General features: G+C 37.5%; 1 protein-coding gene across 1 annotated transcript in view; it reads right to left on the reverse strand.

Moving 5' to 3' along the window:
• The window catches only part of CUNH14orf39 (chromosome unknown C14orf39 homolog), a 52,938-nt gene extending 35,528 nt beyond the window's left edge, over positions 1 to 17,410 (reverse strand). Inside the window, exons 1-6 of the mRNA XM_090272066.1 lie at positions 17,362 to 17,410; positions 17,215 to 17,271; positions 15,868 to 15,994; positions 13,080 to 13,169; positions 1,859 to 2,046; positions 1,721 to 1,763 (exon numbers count right to left, since the gene is read on the reverse strand). Of these exons, the coding sequence (XP_090128192.1) occupies positions 1,721 to 1,763; positions 1,859 to 2,046; positions 13,080 to 13,169; positions 15,868 to 15,994; positions 17,215 to 17,271; positions 17,362 to 17,410 (554 nt within the window). The remainder of the gene's footprint in view (positions 1 to 1,720; positions 1,764 to 1,858; positions 2,047 to 13,079; positions 13,170 to 15,867; positions 15,995 to 17,214; positions 17,272 to 17,361) is intronic.
• Between the last annotated feature and the right edge of the window lie 4,360 nt (positions 17,411 to 21,770).

Here is a 21,770-nt window from a genome sequence, read left to right on the forward strand (position 1 = left end):
TAGCCTGTGGTCGCCAAAAATCCTTTGTGTGCTTCCCGCCACAGCTCGGGCAGCCGCCCCAGTCAGGAATCCCGTTTCGTCCCCTTTTTCTCCGCTATCCTCACTAAACAGGTTGTTCCCAGGTGGATTTTCTCTAATCCAGCAGTGCCTTGGCTCAACTCCCGCCAATGTCCAGCTGCTCACTGAGATGTTCTGTCTGCAATTAGACCAAACTGTAGACGGGTCTCCGGAGCCTAAAACCGCAACCTCTCCTCACTCCTCCGCCATCTTACCTCTCAGTTAAATATTTTTACAGCATGTTTTTGTAAGTTTTTTTTTTTACCTGTTCATTATGTCATTTGGCATGACTAATAATATATAAGCAATTCAAGTCCAAATTTAACTTCCCGTGTTTCCATTATTTATTTTTTCCAAAGTCAACATTAAAAATTCACCATTTTCTTGCTCTAGAAGGTTCATCAGTGTACCCTACAGAACTCAGAAGAGAGATAGATCTTCTATCTGGACTTTCTGCTTGAACTGAATTTATACCCGATTTCAAGAAGGAAATTTCTTAGCTGTTACTAGACATCCTGCATGGTTATTAGCTACTACAATTTCTAAGTTGCTCTACAATCCATTTAGGAGAATTTAAAAATAAATAGGATAGTGAACAAGAACTCTGCAGAAAATCTGTCAGACCTTTTTCTCTTCTGCCTTAAAATATGACTTATTTGCTAGAGCATAAAATTTCAGATGAACATTATTTATAATGCTATGCTGTTATCAAAAGTATCAATTTAAAATTTTTAGATATAGACATTTAAATACTCTCCCTACATCTATCACTCTTTTTGTTTGCCATGGATTCATACATCTCATCCCACCCTACAACCAATTCCCTAAACCACTGCTGTACCTTCTGCATCTACCAACCTCTACCCCTTCACATTGAGAAGTTAAAACACAAATGGGCAGCAAATGAACAACTAAGAACAGAATAATCTAAAACACAAACATGGAGAGAAAAAGCGGCAAAAGAGTAAAAGGATAATTTAGGATGAAGCAGAATGAAGAAAGGCAGAATGCAGGGATAAAGCTTAGTACAAACAGTGGAGTTATAATCTGATAGGAAAGCATATGAAGGATTGTGGAAGTTGGAAGAGGATTAAAGTTCCAAGTTCATTACCAGGGAAGATCTTGACAAACAAATTAAACTTAGACCAATTAAGAATTGCTTTACCATCTAATACAGTGCCACTATATCAGAATTATTTACTTATACATCTGTCTCTTCTACTAAAAGCTCCTTGCAAGAAAGTTTTATCTTCTTGAGTATTGCCTGGCACAAGGCAGGTAGGTATCCAATGAGTTTCTATAGATTAATGAATAATTGTGACTCACCTCCTTATCACCTTTCATTGTAACAAGTAATAATCAACTGATTTAATTGGAATTCTTTCTTTGGTAAGACAGGTCAAGATGACTTTTTCATTGGTTTGATCGCTAAGATATGCCACTTAAAGCCAGATACATATACCACTTATTTCTTATTAAATTTGCCTGCTTTGATCACATGCACACATATGAAAACTAATCCCAGATGACCTTTAAAGTAAACTCTAATTTTTAAAAATTAAACAAAAAACAAATCCATGTAATTCTCATAGGAGAAATACAATAACAAAACAAATAATACTTATCCAATAAAAATTCTAAGTAGAAATACTATTGTGGATACATGTGTAATGTCCATTTAGTAAGTGATGGAAAGGGAGCAGGCACTGAAAAACAAAATCATATTTTAGATTGAGTAATTATAGTCTTTATATTTCATTATAAAGATACCACTATTAATATATAATAGAAATGTTAATACCTAGAAATTCCATAAAAATAGTTTCATTCATTTTTAGTTGTTCAGTACATGCCAATACTCTTTTTTTAATTTCTTCATGTTCTCTTTTCTTCTCATAATATTCACATGAAAGAGGTATTTCTGAGTATTTTAGTTTGTATTGCTTCAAAACATCTTTATACTGACATACATAACCATCGTACATTTTCCTGTAAAAATTTTTAAAAATGATATTATCACAACAGTGTATCTAAAAAAAACTTTCTAAATATCACTTGTTAAACTCTACTAAATAAACCTAAAAGGCAAGTGAAATACTGTATCTACTTATCCCTGCTTTCCTCAATACTGTTTGTCCTTTTTCCTTAACTCCATCACACTTTCCAACTTACACACCTTTTCTTTACTACCTTAGTTATTCACTCCTGTATCTTTCTCAATTTAACTTCCACTCCCACCATTCTGGTGAAACTACCCTTTCTAAGATCATCAATGATCTAATTTGTCCAACTCAGTGATCTCTTTTTAGTTTTCTTCCCAATTGACATTGAAGAACCTGGTACAGCAATCCCACTTCTGGGGGTGTGTGTGTGTATGTATATGTGTATATACATACATATATATATATATATATATATATATATATATATATCCAAAGGAAATAAAATCACAATCTCAAAGAGATAGCTGCACCTCCACATTCATTGAAGCATTACTCACAATAGCCAAGACACAGAAATAACCTAAGTACTATCAACAAATGGATAAAGAAAATGTGATCTATACATATATGGATGTAGATAGATTTATGGATGTAGATAGATTTATGGATATATAATGGAATATTACTCAGCCATTAATGAAGGAAATCCTGCCATTTGTAACAACATGGATGGTCTTGACAGTATTATGCTAAGTGGATAAATACACACAATCTAAGAAAAACTGAACTCATAGGTACAGAAAGTAGAATGGTGGTTTCAAGGAGCTGGTGGGTGAGGGAAATGGGAAGATGTTTATCAAAAGGTACAGACTTCCAGTTATGAGGTGAATACATGCTAGAGATCTAATATAAGCAGGGTGAATATAACAATATTGTATCATATGTTTAAAAGTTGCTAAGACAGTAAATCTTAAATGTGCTCACTACCAAAATAGCAGTTATATGAGGCAATATGTGTTACCTAACATTATTGTCATAATCATTTCACAATATATACATGTATCAAATCATCATGTTGTGAGAGAACACAAGATGGCGGAGGAGTGAGTGTAAGCTACACTAACCTCCTCCCAGGACCAAGCTGGAGTACAACTAAATTAAAGACAAATCATCCAGAATAACCAACTGAACACTGGCTGGAGAGAAGCCTTATAACCAAGGTGATATGGAAGAAACCACTTCACCACAACGAGACTGGCTGGGAGTACAGAGGTGGAAGAGAGTTGGCTGGGCTTCCACAGGTGGCAGCTAAAGTTCCAGAGGGACATTTCAGTGGCTTGGGGTTCCCCCTGAGAAGTGAGAGGTCTGAACCCCAAGCTGGGCTCACCAGCCTAAAGCACCAGAACCAGGGAAGGAACCCAAATAACATCTGGCTGTGAAAAGCAGCAGGATTTCTGTTCACCAGGGAGAAATGGCTACAGACAAAGAGAGTCTCTTAAAGGGCCAATGCCCAGAATTTTGTTTGCAGCCACTTACCCCAGGCTCCAATGGAGGGAGGGCAGAGTGGACTAGATTCACATGAGGAGAGTCTGGGGTTGGTGGCTCTGGAGAGAGAGCTCAAGGGTCAGCTGCCAGGATCACTGTATTCAGACATCCCCCATACTACAGAAGCCATCTTTCTCAGGCAGAGCACTCCCCTCCAAGCAGCAACAGCCTGGGGGGAATCAACAGCCTCACCCATAGGTTCCCTCTCACCCTATGGAGCTTAAGCCCTGCTGCTAAGGAGTACACCTGGAGGCTCTTTCACTGTTCAAGCCTAACAGATAGCCTGCAGGCATAGGTGGGTCTCTGGGAGCTATAAGACTTTAGCTGGCCCTCCCTGAGGCACAGTGCTGGTAAAAGCTAACGTTGGTGCACAGCCTGGTTCTTCCTGCACATACCCACTGCAGCAGAGTGAGCCACAAACTGTGGAAAGCTGATAGCTCCAAACAGGTTGCCCAGGGCCAGTCACATACAGTGTCTGACAAAGGAATGAACCAGAGTCTTTGCAGATCTACCTAATATACAGAAACAAATAAAAAGAGGCAGCCAAAATGGGAAGAAAAGAGAATTCACCAGAAGAACAAAATGAAATGGAGGCAAGCAATTGATCAGATACAGAGTTTAGAGTAACAATTATAAAGATAATCAACAGTATGAAAAAAAACATAGAAACCATAAATAAGAACCAGCCAGAAATAATGAATGCAATATCTGAAATAAATAATACAATGAAAGGAATAAACAATAGGTTAGATGAAGCAGAGGATCCATCAGCAATCTGAAAGACAAGGTAAAAAAAAAACACTCAAGCAGAAGAGCAAAGAGAAAAAATAATTTTATAAAAAGAGGAGAGTTTAAGAGCTCTTTGGGACAACATGATGTGTAACAACATCTGCATCAAGGGGTTACCAAAAAGAGAAGAGAGTAAGCAAGGGATTGAGAATCTATTTGCATAAATAATGACTGAAAACCTTCCTAACATGGTGAAGGAAAAAGACACACAAGTCCAGGAAGCACAGAGAGTCTCAAATAAGATGGACCCAAAGAGGCCCACACCAAGACACATCATAATTAAATGGCAAAGCTTAAAGACAAGGAGAGAATCTTAAAAGCTGCAAAAGAAGAGCAGTCAGTTACCTACAAAGGAACTTCCATAAGACTGTCAACTGATTTCTCAACAGAGACATTTCAGGCCAGAAGGGATTGGCAAGAAGTATTCAAAGTGATGAAAAGCATGGACCTACAACTTTGATCAATCTATCTGGCAAAGCTATCATTTTAGACTTAAGGGCAGGTAAAGTGCTTTCCAGACAAGAAAAAGCTAAATAAGTTTGTTACCAGCAAACCAGTATTGCAACAAATGTTAAAGGACTTACTTGCAGAAGAAGGAGGGGGAGGGGGAGGGAGAGGGATGGAGGAGAGCAAGGGGTAGGGGGAATAACAGAAGAGGAGAGGATGGAGGGAGTGGTGAAAGAGTGGAATAGGAGGAGAAAAAGAAGATGAAAGATGGGAAAATATTTAAAAGTAAATGGCAATAAATATGCATCTATCTATAATAACATTAAATGTAAATGACTTAAATGGTCCAATCAAAAGACATAGGGTAGCTGAATGGATAAGAAAATAAGATCCATATATATGCCATCTTTAAGACACTCACCTCAGAATGAAAGACACACACAGACTAAAAGTAAAGGGATGGAAAAGAATATTTCATGCAAAAGGAAAGGAAAAAAAGCTGGGGGAGCAATACTTATAACAGATAAAATATACTTTAACAAAAAGGCTATACTGTAGTAAGAGACTAAGAAGGACACTAGATGATGGTAAAGGAAACAATCCAGCAAGAAGATATAACCCTAGTAAACATTTATGCACCCAAGATAAGAGCACCTAAATATGTAAATCAAATCTTGAAGGACATAAAGGGAGAGACTGACAGAAATCCAGTCATAGTAGGGGATTTTAAGACCCCATTGACTTCAATGGATAGCTCTTACAGGCAGAAAAATAAACCAGGAGACAGCAGCCTTAAATGACAAACTAGATCAAATAGCTTTGATACCTTCAGAGCATTTCAACCCAAAGCAGAAGTATATACATACTTTTCATGTACAAACGGAACAGTTTCTAGGATACACCACATGTTAGGACACAAAACAAGAATCGATATGTTTAAGAAGATTGAAATCGTAGCAAGTATGCTCTCTGACCACAACTCTGTGACTCTAGAAATCAATCACAAGAAAATTGAAAAACACACAAACGCATGGGAGCTAAATAACATTAAAACAATGAATGGGTCAACAATGAGATCAAGAAAAAAATCAAAAGATACCTTGAAACAAATTAAAATGAGAACACAACCACCCCAAAACTGTGGGATACAAGAAAAGCAATCCTTCAATAAGAGGGAAATCCACAGCACTGACAGGCCCATCTCAAGAAACAAACAAAAAGTTCAAATAAACAATCTAACTTTACACTTAAAGGAATCTGAAAAAGAACAATAAACAAAGCCCAAAGTGAGAAGGAAGAAAATAATAAAGATGAGAGCACAAATAAACCAAATAAGAGTCTTAAAAAAGATACAAAAGATAAGTGAATCCAAGAGCTGGTTCTTTGAAAAGATAAACAAGATGGATAAACCTTTAACCAGACTCATCAAAGAGAGAGAGAGAGAGAGAGAGAGAGAGAGAGAGAGAGAGAGAGAGCGCTGAAATAAATGAAATCAGAAATGAAAGGGGAGAAATAACAACTGACACCAAAGAAATACAAAAGATTATAAGAAAATATTATGAGGAACTATAGGCCAAAATTGGACAACCTGTATGAAATGGATAAATTCTTAGAAACATACAATCTTCCAAAACCAAATCAGGAAGAATCAGAGAATCTGAATGGACAGATTACACCCAGTGAAACTGAAATATTTTTAAAAAAACTCTCCAACAAACAAAAGCCCCAGACCAGATGGTTTCACAGGTGAATTTTACCAAACATTCCAAGAAGAACTAACACATCTCCTTCTCAAACTATTTCAAAAAATTCAAGAGGGAACACTCTCAAGCTCACTTTATAAGGCCAATATTATCGTAATTTCAAAACCAGATAAAGACACTACAATAAGAGAAATTTATAGGCCAATATCTTTGATGAACATAGATGCTAAAATCCTCAACCAAATATTAGCAAGCCGAATACAGCAATGCATCAAAAAAGATCATACATGGTGTGGCTCAGTGGATTGAGTGCCAGCCTGTGAATCAAAAGGTTGCTGGTTCGATTCCCAGTCAGGGAACATGCCTGGGTTTCAGGCCAGGTCCCCAGTTAGGGGTGTGCGAGAGGCAACCAACTGATGTATCTCTTGCACATCAGCGTTTCTCTCCATTTCTCCCTCCTTTCCCCCTCTCTTTAAAAATAAATAAATAAAATATTAAAAAAAATAAAAAGATCATGCATGATGATCAAGTGGGATTTTCTCTGGGGATACAAGGTTGGTATAACATTCACAAATCAATAAATGTGATACAGCACATAAACAAATGAAGGATAAAAATCACATGATCATATCAATAGACGCAGAAAAAGTATTTGATAAAATCCAGCATCCATTTATGATTAAAATTCCCAGCAAGTGGAAATAAAGGAAACATACCTAAACATAATAAAGGCAACCCCGCTGCCAGCATCATATTCAATGGGCAAAAACTACAAGTGTTCTCCTTAAGATCGGGAACAAGAGAGGAATGTCTGCTTTTATCTCTCTTATTCAACATAGTACTGGAAGTTCTAGCCACAGCAATCAGACAAGAAGAAGAAATAAAAGGCACCCAAGTTGGAAAGAAAGAAGTAAAACTCTCATTATTTGCAGATGACATGATACTGTACATAGAATATCCTAAAGATCCCAAGAAACCAGTAGAACTGATCAATGAATTCAGCAAAGTAGCAGAATACAAAATTAATATCCAGAAATCAGTTGCATTTTATATGCCAATTTTGAACTATCAGAAAGAGAAATTAAGACTTCCGGCCAAGATGGAGGCCTAGACAGACATGCAGCGTCCCCCTCCACAACTAAGAAGGAATACAACTACCTCAAAACTAGAGACAATCAGAAGTTCCAGAAAACTGAGCTACATGGAAGCCCAACAAACAGAGATATAAAGAAGAAATACTCATCCAGACAAGTAGGAGGGGCAGAACCAGGGTGGAAAGAACATGGTATGGTGGCAGCAGCAGTGGCAACAGCGGCAGGCCAGCGGAAAGCACAGTCACGTTTTTAAAAGTAGGGAGGGACATCTGGGGAGCACTCCCAGCACCAGACCAGGTCGCGCAGCTCATGGTCTCAGTGCCAGAGAAAACAAATCCTCATTGCTTTTGACTGGGAAAACCAGTAAGGGTTGGGGCAGAGGAAGAAACTGCCGGTCTCTCAAGAGTTCGCTTGTTTAAAGGGCCGCCACAGTCTTAGAAGGTCCGAAGACCCGCCTACTCTGGAAACGATGAGACAGCTAGAGAGGCACCAGTGGGAGAACTAAGTGATGAGAAGATAAGTCAACCTAACAAATGAGGAGATAGCCAAGCTAACAGATGTAGAGTTCAAAACACTGGTGATAAAGATGCTCACACATTTAACAGATATGCTTAAGTATGGCAAATGCATAAGAGAAGAAGTGAAGGCTATGCTAAATGAAACGAAAGAAAACCCACACAAAACCAATGGTGAAGGGAAGAAAACCGGAATTCATATCAATGATTTGGAACATACTGAAGAAAAAAACCGTCAACCAGTACAGAATAAGGAAACAAGAACTCAAAAAAATGAGAAGAGGCTTAGGAACCTCCGGGACAACTTTTAACATGCCAACTTCCAAATTATAGGGGTGCCAGAAGAAGAGGAAGAGCAAGAAATTGAAAGCTTCTGTGAGAAAATAATGAAGAAAAACCCTCCAAATTTGGTAAAGGAAATAGACATACAAGTCCAGGAAGCACAGAGAGTCCCAAACAAGCTAGACCCAAAAAGGACCACACCAAGACATGTCATAATTAAAATGCCAAAGGTTAAAGATAAAGAGAGAATCTTAAAAGCAGCAAGAGAAAAGCAGAAAGTTTCCTACAAAGGGGTTCCTATAAGACTATCAGCTGATTTCTCAAAAGAAACTTTGCAGTCAAGAAGGGACTGGAAAGAAGTTTTCAAGGTGATGAAAAGCAAGGACCTACAACCAAGATTACTCTATTCAGCAAAGCTATCATTTAGAATGGAAGGGCAGACAAAGTGCTTCCCAGACAAGGCAAAGCTAAAGGAGTACATCACCATGCCATTATTATATGAAATGTCAAAAAGACTTATGTAAGAAAAAGAAGATCAAAATTATGAACATTAAAATGACAACAAACTCACAATTATCAACAACTGAATCTAAAAAATAAAAACAAAATCCAAGTAAGCATATCAGAACAGGAACACAGTCACAGGTGTGGGGATCATTTGGAGGGTTATCAGCTGGGAGGGGGAAGGGTGAGAAATGGGGAAATGGTGCAGAGACTAAGAAGCATAATTGGTTGGTACAAAATAGACAGGGGGGAATTAATAATATAGGAAAGGGTGAAGCCAAAGAACTTATATGCATGACCCATGGACATGAACTAAGGGGGTGGAACTGCTGGATGGAAGGGGGGTACAGGGCAGAGGGGAGCAAAGAGAAAAAATGGGACTACTATAACAACATAGTCAATAAAATATACTTAAAAAATTAAAAAAGAGAGATTAAGAAAACAATCCCAGCCACTGCAAGCTATAAGGATGGCAGGGAGACAGGAGCCAAGGAATCTGGGAAGCTTCTAAAAGCTAGGAAAAAAGAAAAAAAAGAGTAAGATTCTCCCCTACAGCTTCCAGAAAAGAATGGAGCCCTGCCTATGCCTTGATTTTAATCTATTAAGATCCATTACAGACTTCAGACCTCCAAATTGTAAGATAATAAATTTGAATTGTATGAAGACTCTAATCTGTGATAATTTGTTTCAGCAGCAATATGAAACTAATGTAATCTAGAATAAGACTGTGTTTACTCCAATTATTATTAAATAAAAACTAGAGGAGATCCAGTCAAGATGGCAGCATAGGTAGATGTGACTCACCTCCTCACATAACCACATAAAAATTACAACTAAAATATAGAACAACCATCAGCTCTAATAATCAGAAATCAAGTTGAAGTCTGACAACTACAGAATTAAAGAAACCACACCCATCGAGACAGGTAGGAGGAATGCAGATGTGAAATATGCTAGTCAGTCAACCACCTGTGGTGGATAAAAATTCAGGGGGGATATCTCAGGAGCAAGGATTCCCAGCCCCACACCAGGCTCCCCAGGCCAGGGTTCTATGCCAGGAAGATAAGTACCCACAATTTCTGGTTGCAAAAACCAGCAGAGATTGAGTCTGTGAAAGAAACTGTTGGAGCCCCAAGCAGTTTAGCTTAACCCACACATGGACTCACCTACTCAGACTCACTTCCTCTGAGCTCCAGCATCAGAATAGGCGCGTGAAAGGCACCAGTGGCATATGAGGAGAGGCTGAAGTATCTGGCATCAAGGCCAGAGGAGACCATTGTCCCTTTTCTAAACTTTCCCCCAATAGAGCCAGCAAGCTGGTGCCATATCTGAGACTCCCATCAACCTGGCTAACACAGTTGGATCCACCTTGGAGATCCCCAGAGGCTCTGCCCCACCCAACTTATGGGCCCACTCAAGCTGCTTTTCCATATGAATGGCTGTTCTTGGCTCATCCTTCACAACTACCTAAGTCCTATCAAACAAGCAACAGCTGGCTTCAGTGAGCCATAGTCCCAGCACTAGCAGCAGCCAGCTTGGGTTCATAGCTTTGCTTCACCTGGGAATCTCCAAGCCCAGCACAAGTAGTAGCTATCTCAGATTGCTTTATAGCTCAGGCGGGCTGGCCCCAGGCAAAACACAGGTGGGCGCTGACCTTGGCCTGCACCACCCAGGAAACTGCAGGGCCAGTGCAACCAGTGGACAGCTACAGACCACACTGGAGTACCATCACAGTGCCCTTGCATAGTTGATCCTCCACAGAGGGCCAAGGTTGGTGGTCAGTGGTTACAGCCAGTCCTTGCAGCTGACTGGTCTAGGTAAATCCCTCCCATTGATCTTCCAACGGCAACATAGGCTCAAGTGCAAGAGGAGTGTGTACTCAGCCCACATGAAGGGCATACGTGGAGTATTCAGCTTGGGTTATAGGGGAGGCTGTGTCACTGGACCCTATAGGACCCCTACTACATTAGACCATACTGCCAAGTCACAGAGCTCTACCTAATACATAGAAATAAACACAGAGAGATTTCTATATTGAGGAGGCAAAGATATATGGCCCAAATGAAAGAACAGAACAAAACCCTAGAAAAAGAACTAAATGAAATGGAGATGGCCAACCTATCATGTGAAGAGTTCAAAACACTGGTTATCACAATGCTCAGAGAAATGATTTGAGTACAACCACAAAATAAAGGAAGAAGTGAAGGTTACACAAAGTGAAATAAAGAAAAATATGCAGGGAACCAACAGTGAAGGGAAGGAAGCCATTATTCAAATCAACGATTTGGAACAAAAGGGAGAAATAAGCTTTCACCCAGAGCTGAAAGAAGAAACAAGAACTGAAAAAAACAGGGAGAGGATTAAGAAACTCTATGACAACTTTAAACTTTGAACATCCAAATTACAGGGGTGTCAGAAGAAGAGGAAGAGCAAGAAATTGAAAACTTAGTTGAAAAATAATGAAAAAATTTCCCCAATTTGGCAAAAGAAACAGACATACAAGTCTGGGAAGCAAAGAGTCCCAGACAAGCTAGACTAAAGAGGATCACACCAAGACACATCATAATTAAAATGCCAAAGTTTAAAAATAAAGAGAGCCCTGCCTGGTGTGGCTCAGTGGATTGAGTACCAGCCTGTGAACTGAAATGTTGCCAGTTCAATTCCCAGTCAGGACACATACCTGGATTGCAGGCCAGGTCCGCAGTTAGGAGCACATGAGACAACTGATCAGTGTGTCTCTTGCATATTGATGCTTCTCTCCCTCTCTTCCTTCCTTCCCCTCTTTTTAGAAGTAAATAAAATATATATTTTTTAAAGGGTAGAAATCTGGACTTCTGGTCAAGATGGAAGTGTAGATAGACATGCTTCACCTCCTCATGTAACCACAAACAAGAATTAAATCTCAAAACAAATAGCACCCAGAACTGTCAGAAAATTTAACTGTACGGGAGTCTGCCAACCAAGGATTTAAAGAAGTCACAATCATCCAGAAGGGTAGGAGGAACGGAGATGTGGAGATGATGCTGAGAGGTGGCAGTGGCAAATGGGCACAGGCTGTCACATGTTCACATGCGGTAGATAAAAACTGGGAGGGATACCTTAGGAGCAAGCTATCCCAGTCCCAGGCCAGACTGCACATCCCAGGGTTCAAGCGTTGGGAAGATAAATCCCCATAACTTCTGACTGTAAAAACCTGTGGGGGTTAGGGCAGTAGAAGAAACTACCAGTTTTCAGGAATCTTCACTTAAAGGGCCCTCATGATCTTAAAACATACATAAATCCACCCAACTGGGATTCAACACCAGGGCAACAGCTGGAAGGGCCCCACTCACATACAGGGAGTGGGTGAAATGACTGGGAATGGGGAGAATGCTGGGCAAACACACAGAACACAGGCAGCAGACCAGTCTATTCTCCAAGCCCCTTGTCCCCAGTAGCCACAAAGCAGTGAAGAGAGTTGCCCCACCTGATGATTACCTAAGGCTCTGCCCCACACAATTTATAGGTGCCTTTTACAGGGAGTCAAAGCAGCTCTACCTAATACACAGAGACAAACACAGGGAAGCTGCTAAATTGAGAAGACAAAGAAATATGGCCCAAATGAAAGAACAGAACAAAACCCTGGGGAAAAAAACTAAACAAAATGGAGATAACCAACCTATCAGATGCAGAGTTCAAAATACTGGTGATAAGGATGCTCAGAGAACTCATGAGTACAACAAAAGCATAAGGGAAGAAATGAAGGCTGAAATAAAGAAAATCACAGGGAACCAACGCTGAAGGGAAGGAAGTCAGGGTTCAAATCAACTAATGGAACATAAGGAAAAAATAAACAGTCAACCAGAACAGAATGAAGAAATAAGAATTCAAAAAAACAAGGAGAGAATAAGAAGACTCTAGGACATCTCCAAAAAAAAGAAATTCATTAATTAAGGCACTCTGCTATAGTAATTGCTACTAATAGTTTCTATCTAAGGACATATCTAAACAAACCCAGGGTTTGGTAGAGCTATATAATAAATAAAGAGCTCTCCTATGGCACCCCAACAGTCCAAAACACCGACTTTGCTTTAAAATAAACAAAACAAAAAAACTCCAGTATACAAAATTTCTACATTTTTAATCTACATTTTTACAAAGTATATCCTATTAATACTAACTTATTGAATTAATAAGCTTAAATTAATATATGTACTGTACTTGTCTTTTTCAATTGTTTCTTGATAAATAGTAAATTGGTCTTGCATATAGTCTTCGTGTTTATGAAAAACTTCACATATTGGCTTCCAGCTATGAAAAAAATATATTGTAATTAGCATCTCAGAATGACAAATTGTAAGAGATAATGAAAATAAATGTAACCATTTAAATATAAACAAATCTTTCTATTCCTGGAGAAAACAAACTTCCATCAAGAAAAATATCCCCATCTCCCATCACCACCACTCTACCCTTCATGCAATCATACATATGCTCAAATATCATTATCTGTTAATTTTTACATAAAACTGTTTTGGAACCATGACTAGGAAAGCAGCAACTGTAACATGACTGTACTGTGTAGTGTTATGGCATTTCTAAAATATACTCTGCAACACTGCAACATCATCCTTCTAAGATCTTGGTTAAGAAATTATTTTTGGCCCTGCCTGTGTGGCTCAGTGGGTTGGGCACCATGCTGCAAACCAAAGGGTTGCCAGTTTGATTCTCAGTCAGGGCACATGCCTAGGTTTTGGGCCAGGTCCCCATTTTGGGGCATGTGAGAGACAACCAATAGATGTTTCTCTCTCCCTCGCTGTCTCCATCCCTTCCCTCTCTCTCTAAAAATAAATAAATAAAATATTTTTTCAAAAAAGAAATTCTTTTGGAGTAAGCATTCAAAAAGCTAGGATAAGGGCTAAAGAGAGGCTTTATTCTCCTTTGAAACTTAATTAAAAGTCAGGTTGTTACACTCTCCTAAACTAAGAAAGAAACTAGGCCAAAATGAATTATAAAATCAGATAGTAAGAATAAAATAAATATTCATCTTATACATTTTTGTTTATTACATGACTTGAAAAATGTTACCAATGTGAAAAATCTATAATTAGCATACTCTATGACAGCTTCCATTCTAAGTATTGTTCAAATATTTCCTCTAGTTCTTTTGTCTACTTTTATTATTTTTAGATTCAAAAAGTGTAAATGTCTACTTTGGAAGCACAGAAAATCATCTATATTCTCAACACTGAAAAATAAGTAGTTATATTATATCCTTTTGCATTTTATATCATTCTGGGTGCTTTTCTTGTTTAATCTGTATGTAGTCATATTTACCCCTTTCCTATGTGATTTCTACTTTTGGTGATATACTTAGAAAGGTTTTCTTCTCTCAAAGATTATATAGCCACCTATATTTTCTTCTAGAACTTTCATGAATTCACATTTCACATTTAACTTTCTAAACCAGCATGCTGACATCATAAACAACTAGTGCTCACAGTATTAAAATCAACAGATCCTACTAGCTGTCCTCAGAACACAGCAGAGATTAAATTGCATAAAGTATAGTGTATTTTGGATACAGTAGGTTCTAAGGGGAAACTATAAGTTCTTTTCTGGCACCCACTTCAGCTCCTTGTGGAAACTACTGGTAAAACCTACTACAATAAGAACTGAAATAAAAAAAAGTTCAACAATACTTAGTTCCTTATTGATCAGATAGCCAAAAAGTTTAAACATTGCTAAATCCTGTGTTGGCAAGGGTGTGAGGAAATAAATTCTCATACATTGTTGGTGGGAGTATAAGTTAGTATAATCTTTTTAGAGGGCAGTTTGGCATTATCTACCAAATGTTTAAATGTGCATACTCTTTGATCTCGCAATTCACTTCTAGAAGTTCATTCTATAGCATAGGTCTATAAATGTGGAAGGATACCTGTACATGTTGCTTATAATAGGAAAAAACTAAAAACCACCTAAATGTTTATTAATAGGAGAATGGTCAAATAACTCAGGATACATCATACTATAAAGTACTGTGGAGCTGCTAAAAATGAAATCTATACATAATCATTACATATACAATACCATTTATATCACATATTGTTAAAGTAAAAAACAAGTTGAGAAATAAGTATGGTATGATCTCATTTTTGTAAAAAGGAAAACTATACAGATAAATGTATATGTAAGTATATGTAATAATGATGTTGAGTATTTATTAAAAAGGTCTGAAAGGATACTCACAACTGTTAAGAGTGATACTACAAGGAAGAGGATAGGGTGGGAGTGGGGGCTGCAGGCAGGGAAAAGCTTTTTACTCCATACATTTGTATAGTTTTTGAATTTTTATATTAGGTATGTGTTACTTTTATAAAATTTTAAAACAAGTATAAAAAAGTAATGGATTAAAAAAAAAGACTTGTTAAAATTTTGAATAACAAAATATTTTAAAACAAATGATTCTAAAGTGTAGTACTTAATACAATGACAATGGTCCACATAAAATTAAATACAAAAAAACTAACACATTTTATTTTTTAAGTATTTGTAACATACAATAAAGTTCCATTAACAAGTTTTTATTTCAAAATATTTATGTCTTATAATGAAGTTAACTACTAAAATCCAGAACCTGCAGCCATGTCAAAAGAATTCTTAACATATTGTATACTTTTATTTTGAAAAGCTACTAATTTTAGGCAAGATTCCACTAGACAAAAATAAGATCTTGAAAATTCTTAGATGTAAATTATTTCAAATTTATTTATGTAATAGAAAATTTACATACTGAACCCAATGGGATCTGAATTAGAGAGATCTTATAGCAATTCTATTTTTCTTTTGAACCTCCTGAGAACCTTTCTTACAAGACAATTTAAGACTTAATTCTTCATTGTGCTAATATAAAATACTATTTTAAAAGAGCAGTTTCTATAAACTCAGAAACCTTGAATAAAAAGATCTAGTGACAATTACTGGAAGCTTTTTTCTTTCAGATACTCACTTACTACAGTTGTCTTTGATTTCCTTACTATGTTTACAGTAATAACCAATCTCCTCATCTGTTGTATTTATAGTTTCCTGTATCTTACAAATAGTTGCTCTATTTTGTTTAATATCATCAAAGCTTTCTGAAAAGAGAAAATATTTATTTTCTTAAGGTAGCAATCATAAATTAAAATAAACAAATGAAGTAGAAAAAAGTGTTATGGCAACTCACCTAAAAGGAAGACAGCCAGAAAGTGGAGAGGAGATAAGCTTTGAGATTGGAAGGGCCCTATACTAAAATCACAGAACCAAAGTCAAGCTTGCTCCAATACCCAGAAGCAAGGAGTTTGTGCTTAGGATTGAAGAGAAATTAAATGTCCTCTTTACTATAAAAGTCTAGAGTAACTGATACCTAAGATCCATGGCATCTTATGATGCCATGAGTTCATGTAAATATTTACTCATATGTGATACTAACATAAGAGTTTTGTTTTCAACAAATGTGAAGTTTCTATTCACCAATTCAATGTCAAGTAATTATTAAATGCACCTTCAACTGTCTTCTTTTTACTAATGACTAAAACAAGATAAAATTATAGTTTCATAAAAAGATTAAAGTAAAATTTGAATACTCTGTATTCATTTTTGTTGCAGAAAAGATAGCCAAATTCTACCTTTTCAGAATCATTAAGAAATTAATGGTTCTATTTTTTTGATAGTTTTTCTTTTGAATCTTGAAATACTATATTTATGTAATTTGCTTTGCCATTTCACTCAAAATATTATTTTCACTATCATTATTCCTGAAAAACACGTCATCCATCAATCCTAGTCCCTGACTGAATCAAATATTTGAAATAACCTGTGTTAATTGAGAAAAATAACATATTTTCAACTGCACTTAGTTAAAAGGTCATTTCAGCTTAAAGCAAAATTCTTCAACACAAATTAAATACTGAATATAGAATTTTATTATTGAAAAACCAGTACTCAGGGATAAATAGTTCATTATTAGGCCCTGGCTGGTGTGGCTCAGATGGTTGGAGCCTCATCCCACAAGTCTGATGCCCGGTCAGGGTGCATACCTAGGTTGCGGGTTCAATCCCTGGTCAGGGCATGTCCAGGAAGCAACTGATACTATTTCAATGGCTCTCTCCTTCTCTCTCTCCCTTCCTTCCCCTCTCTCTAAAATTAATAAGCATGTCCTCAGGTGAGGATAAAAAAGTAGATTATTAGGTACTAAACAGGACTGGCACAAAAATTATTATTCCAACTGTAAGTTACACTAAGCAAGTCAGCAACACATTACTTTATATGCCATAAAAGTAAAAAACAAATGTTTTTATTGTGCAAAACTACTTACTATTAGTTCGTAGAATTATATCTTCTTTAGTACTTATATCTTGCTCATACTGAAAAACTAAAATAAAGAATTTTTTGACTTCACTTCATTGTTAAAATAGCAAATTAGAAATAGTTACGTGCGTCTTTATTTTTATTTTATACCTACCAAATTCTAGCAAAAGTCTGTCCAAACTGGCAAAAAGGCTGTCATTCATCGTGGATACTGTGTTTAAAAAAAAAAAAAAAAAAAAAAGTATGAGGATTTTCTGAGATCGTATGCAAAACAGCACATATTAAGTAACAACTTAACATGGCAGGCTGACAGAAAAATGTGGATGGAGCAACAACTGCGGAGGGGAAAGGCCTGTTCAGCTCAGGACTGGGCGCAGACCTAGTAGGCACTTGAGTCAGTGCTTGTCGAACACTGCTGCATGACAGACTTCTGGGGGAGCCTTCAAATTGTTAATACGGGCTAGTCACTAAATATTCTGGAGGCCACAGACACCCAGATTTCTCAAAAGGATATGCCACATAAAATAAATATCTCTGGATACGTCCTTTGTCGGCCTGTGTCCTACTAGGAGTAGCAAGATTCCTAGGAAAGTCCTTCAACAGCCTACAGGACCGGTGCAACTTCACACTTAGGAATTTACCACCAAGAATCCAAAAGTGGAAGTTCTCACGGAACTGCCAAGTCGCTTCACAAACGCGCCGGCGGCAGGCTTCGTCTCACTGCTCGCCTGCGGATTCCGGGAGCCACTCCTCCCTCGCGGTCTGAGGTGGGAAGTTCGCTCGCTGGAGGGCTAACACCCTCACAGCCTCCTCACTCGCCTCCCTTCACCGGAGCCCGCCCCCCCACGCTCCAGCCACGCGGTGCCCTCCGCTTCGGGCGGCACTGTGGCGAGCTGGCCACGCGCGTGGAAGCCCCTAGTACGGGCCCTCCAGTCGTTCTCCAGAGACCTGGCCCACCGGCTGGCCCCAACCCCCTCACAGCCGCCTGCCCAGGGAATAACCACCACACACGGCTCCCTTTTCCACATACGCAATGGCCCCTCTGGAACCCGAACGTCCACTCCCTTCCTTCGCCCGGTCCCAGAACCCACTCAGAGTCGAATTCCAGGGAAGCGAAGACGGACCCCAAAAGCTAACGGCCAGCCCCGCCTAGGCCCGCGAAGCCGACGGCAGATCGCGCGGAAGAGCGAGATCTGAGTCCCGCGAGACCAGCACCGCGGCTTTCACTCCCTCCGAGCCACACGTGAACTCAACCCTTTAGAACGTGCTGGCGTCGTAGAGGAGTCCTAAGTGGAGGGGTGGGGAACCTGTCAGGGACTCTCCTGTTTTCTTGAAGAAAGTGGTATTTTAAGACTGCTCGTTCTTCTATAACAGTTTAAACTTTTGGAGGACAGCAATAAAATTGTCATTAGCTTTAACATGACAGTAAAAAAAAACTTGAATCAATCATCAAAATTCAATTTTGCATTCAGCATGTTAAAAGTTCTTGAAAAACAAGCATAAGATGTCAAATACATTTTCATTCAATAGACAATTTGAGAGTCATTTGTTTTGAATAAAATGCACATATAGATTCTGTTCAAAATACTGTCCTTAGATAATTTATGCTCTTAGACTTTGCATCTCCAACGTGAAATAAAGAATGGAGAAAAAATAATTTAAACAAATCAGCCCCCCAATTGCAATAATTATTGGTTATTTCCAGTCAAAAAACTTTTAATACTAAATGATCTAAATAATTGCCTCAGTTCACCACAACCTAAGTTATTTCACAGATTATTAAAATGAAAGAGAAACCTTCAGAAATTTTTTCTTGCTCAAATACCTCAGATGAATATGCATAACCAAATTTATTATAATGCAATATAATGTTACTCATTAGTTAGCATTAATGATAGTGAGCCATCAAAGCCTTAGTAAATTTGATGATGTAATAAACTTAGCGTTATTAATATACTTGTTTATAATATCTTTATTAACTACCCCTTTTAAGGAAGGCACAAGAGAATAATATAAAGTCTTGTTGGCATTACATTGCTATGACTGTTGAGAAAATTGGATGGATCAAAAGAGTTGATCCATTTCAACTTAACAGTAGATTTTCCTATAATAATTGTGGCTACCTAGAAACACCAGCTTACTAAGATCTGGACATCAATTTATTTGCATTTAAATTCACATCTATTTATACCCTAATTACTCATAAAAATAAACCTGAGTTCTACCAACACCTCTACCACCTATCCCATTCCAAAATCCCTTCTGGAAAAGCAATAAAGATGAAGATGTTCCATTTACTGGAAAGTTTGAAACAATACATTTCATTCTCCCCTATAAATTCTCCCAATGAAATATAGTACTCCATTTGAAACAAATATAGAACATTGACTCAGGTAAACATTTTTCCTAACAACCTTCTGAGAAAGTACTCCCATAAAAGTCTCTCCCTAACTATTATTATTAGTACCTTCCCCTCTTGCTCCATACATGCAAATCAGAATCTAAAGAAATTACTTATTTAAATCTGCTGCTCCTTCTAATTACTCTTTTCCTTTTCTTTTACTGCTAAACTTATCCAACAGAGAGCATGTTTCCTGCCTACAATTCCTTTTCAATCCTTTCCTCATTGATTTTTTCAACCCAACTGCTATTGCCATCATATTTAACCACTTTCTCGGATAATCAATAAAATAATTTTGCTCCAAATCTAGTAGTCTTTTCTCAGTTTCATTCTCCCTGCCCCCTCTCTCTTTTTTTTGTCTAATCCTCTTCTGTATTTGGTTCCATTAAAAATTCTCTGCATCCCTGACTTCCAAGATACTACTACTCTCTTCTAGTTGTCCCACACTCCTACGTGCCCCTCTGATTTTGGCTTATATTTCTTTCCCTCTCACTGTCACTACCCAAATACAGGCTTTTATCAAAGCTTTTTCTTTAATTCTACTCTTCATCCCCTTTTCTTTGCATTATTCATCCATAACAGCTTCAGTTCTCACTTCTGTGCTTAAAAGTCCTAAACCTTTACTTCCAGTTCTATTCTATTATCTGAAAATTATTCAAATATTTACATTTACATGCTTTGCCATCATTCTGCATTTAATGCTCTATTCCTTTTTCATTTAATAACCTCATAGTCATTCTTCAATTCTCAAAATTCATGTACTTACTTTTTTTAGCTTTTAACTTTGTTATAATTCTATATTATTTATATAATTATTATATAAGTATCTATCTTACCCACTATATTCCATGAGAACAGGCCCAACCTCCTCTGTCCCCTCTCCCCACAACACTCACAAACACCTTGGCAGACACAATGAATAGGTTATAGCAGTAGTTTGTCGCAATGGCTATAATCCCAAATCAATGCACAAGCAATTCCAACAAGGTAATAAATGCCATTTCATTCTAAAAACAGTCCTTACAGGAAAAACAGTCATAGAGAAGGAAGTAAAGCAATGTGAATATGCTAACACAACTTTATTCACATGAATGGCAATAAGGTCAGTGGGAAAAACAACAGGCTTAAAGTGTGCTGGGATTTTCAAATATGCATGATTGAATTTATGTATTAATATTATTATAAAACAAAAACTCCTTCTTTGTTTCCTCCTTTGATTCCCTGTGTTGGAATTAGTGCTGCTTACTTTCCTGGCCACCTACCTTACCTTACCTTTATCACCTACCAAAGCCATAAAATATGGGTAGTTGTTTGATAACTCTGCTGTCCTTTCTTGGCAATAATCCTCCTGCTAAGTAAGTGTGTCCAAACCACAGTAGGCAAATGCAAAACACCCAGCCTTTTTTGTTCTTGTAGCTCTTATAGATACCATTTAATGTTAATAAGATCCATCCATTGTTTTATTGTTCATAAATACACATCTTTGATTCTGTTTTTGGTGCAAACCTGCTTCCCTCAAATATGTCTACTACTCTAAAATCCTATTAAGTAGGATTTAAAATTTTAATTTACTCCCTATTTTATTGTTCATTTATGTCACATAATTCTTTAATTTTATTTCTTTTTTGCTTACCTATATCCCCAGCATCTAGCATGGTGCCTGACACATGATAGAAACTAAACAGATCCTTAAGTTAATGAATAGATAAATAAATGAGAGGTACTAAAAAAATAGTTACATCATTTCACATCTGGAGTACTGTAATAGACTAGGAATAATCCCTTCCCTTTGACCTATCTTATAGTCTTCTTATCCATTCTATAGCAATACTGATTTTTCTTACCTCTATTTCATCATAGTTCTCAACAAAGTCAAAAGAAATTAAAGATTATATTTTCTCTGCTTCAAATTAAAATACCTCTGCTCTATTTTAAGACCTTTTATAATCTGACCTCAACTTTATTTACCAACAAAACCTCTCATATTAAGCGAGCCAGTTCCCTCGCTGATCCATGAAGACACTGTTAAGTTTTATGGCTTTGTGTTCAATGTTCCCTTCAACTAGAAGGTTTCTTCTTGATCCAATCAAGATTTATCCATTCTTCAGGGTTCAAGTCCCAACTTCCCTAGACAGTCTAGCCTGACTATCAGAGGTATCCCC

The sequence above is a fragment of the Furipterus horrens genome, unplaced genomic scaffold (assembly GCF_987537825.1).
Source record: "Furipterus horrens unplaced genomic scaffold, mFurHor1.1.pri manual_scaffold_3, whole genome shotgun sequence".
Taxonomy (NCBI): domain Eukaryota; kingdom Metazoa; phylum Chordata; class Mammalia; order Chiroptera; family Furipteridae; genus Furipterus; species Furipterus horrens.